The sequence below is a fragment of the Amblyomma mixtum genome, chromosome 5 (assembly GCF_055824585.1).
Source record: "Amblyomma mixtum isolate Tamu chromosome 5, ASM5582458v1, whole genome shotgun sequence".
Lineage (NCBI taxonomy): Eukaryota > Metazoa > Arthropoda > Arachnida > Ixodida > Ixodidae > Amblyomma > Amblyomma mixtum.
Genome location: NC_143016.1, coordinates 149,131,541 through 149,140,071, shown reverse-complemented (window position 1 = coordinate 149,140,071; position 8,531 = coordinate 149,131,541). Strand labels below are relative to the sequence as shown.

At 49.3% G+C, this 8,531-nt stretch overlaps 1 protein-coding gene across 1 annotated transcript in view; it reads right to left on the bottom strand.

The window, feature by feature from the left end:
* Positions 1–3,761: 3,761 nt before the first annotated feature.
* The window catches only part of LOC149344129 (uncharacterized), a 28,291-nt gene continuing 23,521 nt past the window's right edge, over positions 3,762–8,531 (bottom strand). The window contains exons 3-5 of the mRNA XM_089547152.1: positions 7,450–7,971; positions 4,067–4,149; positions 3,762–3,982 (exon numbers count right to left, since the gene is read on the bottom strand). Coding sequence (XP_089403278.1) covers positions 3,762–3,982; positions 4,067–4,149; positions 7,450–7,971 — 826 coding nt within the window. The remainder of the gene's footprint in view (positions 3,983–4,066; positions 4,150–7,449; positions 7,972–8,531) is intronic.

Here is an 8,531-nt window from a genome sequence, read left to right as displayed (position 1 = left end):
CTTTTAGTTCTATTTCCTGAGCAGAGACGCCGTTTGAATGACAACTGCGACATCTCCTGACACTGTATTTGCCTGCCCGCGATCTTGTCGAAAAGTTTTACAATATCTCAGGATATTTCTTTATTTATTTGAGAATACTGCAGAATCGTCTGACTCCAAGCAGGAGTGAACAGAAGAAAGCAAATACAAGAATAAAAAATACAAGAATACAAGAATACAAGTATACAAGAATACACGAATACAAGAACCAATACAAGAATACAAGTACAACTTCACCCCAGCATTTTCAGGTTTGTAACGAACTCTTGCGCACTGGGACTGTCGACAATATTCCTAAGTAATTTATTCCAAGCGCGTATCGTTCACGGCAAAAATGAATACTTAAAGGTATCGCTTAGGGGGCTATATTCACGAATCATTTTCCCATTATCAAAACGCGAGCTTGTGCGTAGTGTGTGAGGGGTAATGAAATTATGATTGTTGATGTCTGTTATATTGTTGTATATTAAATACAAGTATATTAATCTGCATTCGGAACGCCTCGCTCGTAGTAACATTTACATGTTGTGGACCGAGACTGGTTTCCTGAAGACAAAATTCTGCAGGCAACATTGACCCTAGAATATGTTTTCTGTCGCTGTAATCCCTCAGCAGTCATCTACAGTTACACTGTATTAAAAAAGTGATGTTTGTATGTTTTGGGGTCAAATGGAAGCTATTTTCTTCGGTTTTGGGCCCGTAATCAGGCCTCCCCGGGCGAAGGGATGTCTTGCACGGTGTCGACCCATGGCAGGCGCTCTGCATTTTAGATGGCAGGGCAGCCTGCGGTGCGTCCACCCGGGATGCGGATGGCCCTGCCTCAGGCTCACTGTGGGTGGCCTGGGCAGGTGCTAAAGTCCAATGTGCTGTACCACACCGTCGCACCACATCCGTGAAATTTGTTGTTGCTGTGAATAGGAATGTGCCTTGTGTCTCTGAATCGCTGACGTGCTCCCTTGAAAGTTATATTTTGTTTTGTTTTTATGATTTTTACGTTCATTTCTTTCTTACAGGTCGGACACGACCTCGAGTACGTGGTGTGGTCCCCTTCACAGTTAGAGTTTTGTAGTGCAGCGGTACAATTCTCGGATTCATGATCATTTGATGCACATTTGGCACAGGTTTTGAGGCCGCGACAATTCGGAGAGCCATAGCCGAATTTTTGACAGTTGAAGCAGCGCCGAGGATTTGGACAAAAGGTCGCAGAGTTGCTTTCGGATATCCTACTTCTATGAATTTTGAGAACAGGCTAGAGGAAAAATTCAGGACTAATATGTTTTGGGGGTGTTTACACGTAATCTTTACGGATGTTTAGTTGGCAGACTGCCGTGAAGTTTTGTTCTTTAAGACCTTCCAACATTTTTTCTCAGGGAGATTCAAGAAATCGTATTCTGAAATCACACCTTTTACTGTGTTCAGCGATTGATGCGCACTAAGAGAGACAGCAATATTTCTAATGTTTGTTACATTTCTGAGTTTCGAATATAGTGCTTGGTCACGGGTCTGGAGGAGTATGTCCCCGCTGGCCAGTTTTTTTACCTTGTAGCCAAGGCTCAAGGCTTCAGGAAACGATTTAGAAAATGAAGGGGGATATTTTTCTGGCTGGTTTTTCTGCTTTGTAACTGTGTATCACATAATACTTCGGGAATACTTCTGTTCTTTGGGTATGAACTGAGTAGTTACTTCTATCCGGGCACTTTTTTGAGGGCGCTTGTTTTGTGGGAGATGGGGAGCCATAGATTGCGTGTGTTTTTTGGCGAAGGTGCCACCCGCCCACCAAGGTGCCCAACGAGGTGGCGGGGTAGGAATATAAAAGCAAGCCATGCCCTCGTCGGCTATGCACCCCAACTATAACCCAATATAACGTAACGCAGGGTATCGCCACACAAGGTTAACTCTCGCCGCCTGGAAGAAGAAAAAAGTCAGCAACAGAGAAGGCAGGACCGTTGTGAGAAAGAAGACATGAAAGTAAAAGATGAAGGTTGTGTGTAGTCAGGAGACCACATAACGTGCCCCACATCGCAGGTTGGTGGTTGTGGTGATGACTGTGTTGGTTAGTGAGTTGTAGCGGGTGAACACCGGGTTGCTGCCGCACAAAGAAAAGAAACGAACGAGACTAAAACAGAGGAAGGGGACAAGGAACAAATCTACCGCTGTAAAAGCCCAAGAAAACGCACGCACACACAACAGTGCGCGTCTATAATGCCACTTGGTGTCGCGGGGTACAGACAAAAGACATGGAGGTTGAAAATGCCACATCAACATCTGCTCAACAAGCTCTAGCGCTGCTTTTAAGCGGTACGTTGCAACTTCTGGCCTGTGACAATCTTACATGCTTTCCTGTGGTGGCTTTATGCAAGACATGCGATGGATGCAGTGTGTTGAGGATTACAACCCCGCATATCGTACACAAAGCCACTGCAGGATAAAACGTAAGGGTTTCGCACTACAGAAGTTGCAACGTAGTGATCAAGAGCCGCGGTCTACATGTTCTTGTTGAGCTGATGTTGATGTGTCTTGCGAAGACGCCACAGACTTAAACTTCCGTTTCAAACGCCTCGTTTTCTGCTTTCAACCCACGACTTCATTTAGTATTACAGCCTCGCAGTATTTTGTGCGGGTGCGTTTGCGTGGGTTAGTGCACCTTTAGATTCCTGTCTTGATAACTTGCCTCTATTTTAGGTTATTTACTTCCCTCTTTCATTAATTTCTTTCTGCGACAGCAAACAAATGTTCACCCGCTACAACGCACTAGCCAACACAATCACCATCAGTAGTCAGCGAAGTCGGCCATGTTATGTGGTCTCCTGTCCTCACACAGCCTGCCCACCAATGAGCGCGCTGCAATCTCACATTGCACATGCATGTTCCTGATTTCTCCCCTACAGTGGCGACGCGGAACACTGACGCCAGATCTTCTGCACAATTAGAGCTTTAGAGCTATCGCGTTAGTATAAAGGCTCGCTTAACCAAGCCGTACGATCGGGCCTATGCGGCCTAGGGGGAGCATGTGTGATTCGGTTCCAAGGGTGCTGGAGGGTGCGGTTCCCCTCAGCCTTCCGTCTGATGCGAGAAGCCCATGCTGGCACCTGCTCTAAAACCGACCATGTTACCTGACGTCGCAAAGCCCTACGACCAATCTCTGCATGGCCATGTCAGCTACCTGCTAACACATCTAAGAGCCGTGTCTGAGATTTTGCCTCACAACGCCAGCATCGGATTTTCTGCGGAACAGGGTCTTTAACGCTATCGTGTTTGTATTTTGCTCGCCATGCTGTGACACGTGTCGGTGAGACAGGTTTTCACATGAGCCGGTGGGCGACAAATATTCTTAGAATTGCAGAGTGGAATCCAACCAGAGACAGGCATGAAAAAATGGCTCACACGTCACGGCCGACAACACTCGTGCCATTGGCATCGAATGTATTCAGATCCATAATCTGAAATTCATTATACACTGGTCTCTCATATCACCTTGTGCACATCGTCACTGAAAAGACAGCGCACTAGATCTCGAATTAAAGCATGGTGCTTTCAGCGCCTTCCTTTGTGTGTCAATTTAGAAACATTTGCATAGGAGACCTTGCAGACCTTGTTTTCCCGTCACGAAAAAGAAAGTAAGCACATTGACAGTTGCTTTGGCATCTTTCTCCGTGAAGAATTTCCAGCGTGGTCTGCATTTGCGAGCCATAAGGGGCGCAAGAAAAGCGGTCTAAAGTGGTCTAATTTTTGCCCTCGCTTTGCGCTGACGCGTGCTTGCTGCACATTTTTGTTAGATGCACAGAACCATAAGTTAAGCGTCCCTGGTTGGTGTCTAGAAGAGGAAATGAGAAAGGCAAGCGTAAACGACACTGTGAAGGTGGCTCACCATTGCTCCTGTATGGCAGGTATGTCAGCAGGCAGTCTTGATCGGCATATAAAACGGGATAGGTGACTGGATTGCCTATAAAGATTAAACGACATGATAGCGCTTGTATTTAAAGGTTAACGTGCGTCGGTAGTATATTTATGGCCGAGAATCACTTACCGTAAACGCTTGAATTGAAGGCATTGCGCACTGTTTCATTGGAGTAGAAGGGATAAGCAGTATAATTCTTTGTGAAGTTCAACCTGTTAAACAGAAGGAAAATAATTCCGGCCCAGCACGCTAATGAACCGCCATCCTATGTCCATTGCATTTCAATAAACAGCAATTTGGAAAACTTGTACACATTGCAAATATTTTCAGTCTGATCGAATGTGAGTCACCTTCGAATAATGAAGCAGAGTTGCATTTTTCTCTAATGGCGTTAATGTTGCCCTAGACTGGAACTTTTCTCTCCGGTCATTTTACAATTAAAAAAAAGTGATAGTAGAAATAAGCGGACACGACAATCGTTAATTCGCATTGATTCCATCGAAAACAACGCGTGCACTTCTATGAAATTTTAAATGTCTGACAGGAATAAGCAAAAATTAACGGGATGCTTAATCTTATGCCGCGAGGGCTTTTTTTCCTCACTTACCACGCATTACCAATCCACAATAACATTACCGATCCCGTTTATCGATTCCAATCACAACTATCGATTACGTTACGGTTTTTCAGCCACCAAGCACAATTATCGATCGTCAATCCCTGCCATGGTTAGACTGAACAACATAATACCCCACTACATGCTGATACACATACACGCCATTTTTATCAGCACAATGAAGCACCATAACACCGCCATTTCATTCTGCGCAATTTCTGACGCCTAATTAGCATATATATATTTTGTTTGATTTTTTTTAGTTAATATAGCATCAGTACACGTCCCCAACACACTTTACTGTCATACACACAAAAACACGTTCTCTTGGTGGCCCTATAACATGTTTGAAGCAACGACCTTTTTAGCTTATGCGTTCCGTGCCCACCTGGCACGCAGAGTCCCTTGCTTCGAACCCAGCAAATTTCAGGTGCTTTTTCTTCCTTGCACAAGGATTGCCCCGCCAGAGACGGTTTGTCCACTTGAAGACTGAAGCTCTTCTTCGCACCAGGGGTTCCCCGTCAGACACGGTCTCAAGATGAGTTTACACGCAGGGGTAAAGGGAATAACTGAAGATTCATATACAAATATTTACATTAAATACAAGTTAAATACAACGGCAAAAAGACAAACAATAAAAAGGTGGAACTGGCTAACACTAGGGGAGGCCCCTACTCTGCGTAGCCGACGATGCATAGCATCTCACCATAGCCCAGAACCCCGCTTCCGGCTCCGGGGCCCGGTTTTAAAGCCCTAAAGGCCCGGCCTACATTTGGTAGCTTCCAATCATGTTGCCCTCTTAACATGATTGGCTCTTCAAGGGCATGGCCAGCCCTCCGGCTCCTACACGGTAAATCACCCTCTCTACCACAAAATAAAAATAAAAACAAACACAAATACACATTCGTGCCAGCACGTGCGCGAATTGGTAACGCGGGGGGGGGGGGACACCCGTAGTTCCCGGCGCGTTCGCAAGCAGCCGCGTTCCAAGAAAGGAGACGCTTCGCTTTGAGCGCCCCCAGCCGCGTTCCGATGACCCCGCGTGCACTACCGATCCCTTACACGCCCTTCCCAAGAGTCTACAAAGGGCTCAAATTCCACTTTTAGAATTACAACAAAGAAGGGATCGGTACGGGTCACAAAACCACCCTGTGGGGGACATCCCGCAGCTACACCAGCACTGGCATCAACAAAACCAAACGCGAAAAATGCACACGGGCACCAACACAACATTGCGCAAAATGCTTAGGGGCACACACAAAACATAAGCAAACATAAGCAAAATGCACACTCAAATACGCACAGTGGCATGCCTGCCGTGCGCCGTAACACGGCGTCCAAGTTGGTGGGTTGCACCCAATTCATCACCTCTAAGTACACACTCGTCCTCGCGAATGGGCACGCATGCACACAGACACTCGCAACCGGAGCGTTCATTGGCACTCATATTGGGTCCGTAAGCGGCCACGTGAGCCTCCTTAGTCGCACCACGCGTCCCTGTGTGCGTTCGAGCCAACAGGTGTCTCGATCGGCACGATTAACGCCTAATGGCGGCTACGCTCATTAGACTGGTGCCACAGCGGGGCAAGAACTCAACAGCTGGTGCCCTCCAGGATCAAACACGTCCCGGTTCTCGATGGGTCCAAACCCCTGATCACACAACGCACCTAAGGAAACGCACTCTCCGGCGCGCCGGTACGAACCGCGTGCTGCATAAGGAGCGTAGACACTGGCCCGTCCAAATATATCAGTACGGTCAGTCTTGCTACACTTGATTCGGCGACCTGTAGAACGGAGCGTACTGTTCCTCGCACCGACTTTCAATTTGAAAGCCTCGCCCTTGCCTCCTGGTACTTCGCCTCTCTTCGAGCCATTTGCCCTGTTCCTGCTCGGGCAAACATTGACGTTTCCGTTGTCTGCTTGATAGGCACTTGCCGGCTTCGTGGCATCCTCTAGCACCGAGGCTACATGAGCTCCCTCGTATTCGTTTGTCCCTAATTTGCCTTGTGGCAAGTCATCATGCATTTCCTTCTCCTCGAAGGACCTGGTCGGACGCCCATCGGGTGCGTTCGACAATTGCGCGGCGCTCTGCCCAGTAGGCCCACTAGGCCCACCTCCGTTCTGTCTCGTATGGAACGCTCCTGCCATCACTAACGCTACGAGGCACTTCCTGCCACCTGCCCGACACCGTCTGCCGTTGCGGCAACGTTAGACTTCCTCCTGACACTAGCTCCGTGTCGGAGGTCACACTCTCATACATAGAGCCTGCAGGAATTATATCGCTGCCCTGATTGCTATCGGACAACTTGGTCTCGATTGCCCCCGGAACATCGGAATTTGGTTGCTCCTGTTCGTTGCTAGCCAATCGCGGTGGCGGGGAAGCTGTGACATTTTCGCGCCCTTCAGGGTTCTCGTTTGCGCTCTCTGCGGCCTTTCCTAACTAAGAGGCGTCCGCGCATAGCGGCTGATTGTCTACAGCGACCTGACTGCTATTTCCTCCACCTGTGCTTGAGAAGCATAAGCCTTTATCTTCCAGCACAGGCGGCCTCACCTCTCGGTACTCTGAGCAGTTCTCCCTGGATGATTCACTGGCTCTTCTACTCTCCTTGATCTTAGAGATCTCGAGCACTACCTGCTGGCGTCTTGCTTCTATTACCTTCAAGACATACTTAATATCCTGAGGTTCTTCCTCGCGAAGCAGCGCCTTTCAGCCATTTACTTTCGCAAGTTGAGCCTGAAGGTCCGCTAAGCGCGCCTTCGCTAACCCAGCCTGGTACCTCACATCGAGTGAGGGCTGGCATGGATAACTCTCCATACCGCCGTCTGTACCCCTCAACTGTCCTACCGGCTCGAACACATGCACAGGGACGCGAACAATGCGACGAAGGAAACTGACCGTTTCGATGCGTCGATCCGCATTGCCAGCTCCTTGGCGTCGGACTCCACCGCCACTTTCACCGGACGCTGCGATGAGCTGTCGCACGCCGCTGGTCGTGTGCACGTTGTCGTCACTTGCTGCGACCCGCCGGTGACCGTCGAGTTCTCGACGCGCTGCTTTCCTTCATCGGACGCAGTCTCGCGTCGCAGGACTACTGCCGTGGTCCTTGCCGCCGTCTCTCCGCAGGTCCGTTCTCGAACGCTGACCTGTTGCCTTGCCGTCGCCTTTCTCTCTGCCTCCAATCTTCTTCCTGCGCCGTCTTCCCATGGTCGCAGGATCCTGTCGACTGCGCCAGTAAATTTCAGGTTCTTTTTCTTCCTTGCACAAGGAGTGCCCCGCCAGAGACGGTTTGTGCACTTGAAGACTGAAGCTCTTCTTCGCACCAGGGGTGCCCCGTCAGAGACGGTCTTGTGGTGAGTTGAGACGCAGGGGTAAGGCGAGCACTTGAAGTTTATGTACAAATATTTACATTGCATACCAGTTTAGGCACTGGAAACATATTAAACAGCAGAGAGATACACAACAACGAAAGTGTGGAACTGGCTAACACTAGGGGAGGCCCCTACTCGGCGTAGCCGAAGATGCATAGCACCTGACCTTAGCTCAGAACCCCGCTTCCGGCTCCGGGGCCCGGTTTTAAAGCCCTAAAGTCCCGGCCTACATTTGGTAGCTTCCAATCATGTTGCCGTCTTAACATGATTGGCTCTTCAAGGGCATGGCCAGCCCTCTGGCACGGCCGCTCAATGGAGGCGCGCACTTGGTGCGGCCCGCCGCGTCGCGCCTGAATGGCTAGGGAAGCGCGTATTGGGAGAAGTTCAAGTTTCCGCCGTTATTCGCCGCGGGGGCGCCACCACTCCGTGACAAGCCGCCGCCGGCACGGACGGCCAGACGACGCGTAAGGAGTGCGCTGGCTGTGTTGGCACGTGTTTTCGCTGCAACTGCTCTGCATGACCGCTTGTCTCTGCTAGTTCTGCGAGCTTGTCATTGTTGCCTGTGTCGGCAGCGTCCTAAGCGCATGCGACATCATGCCACGCAACTGC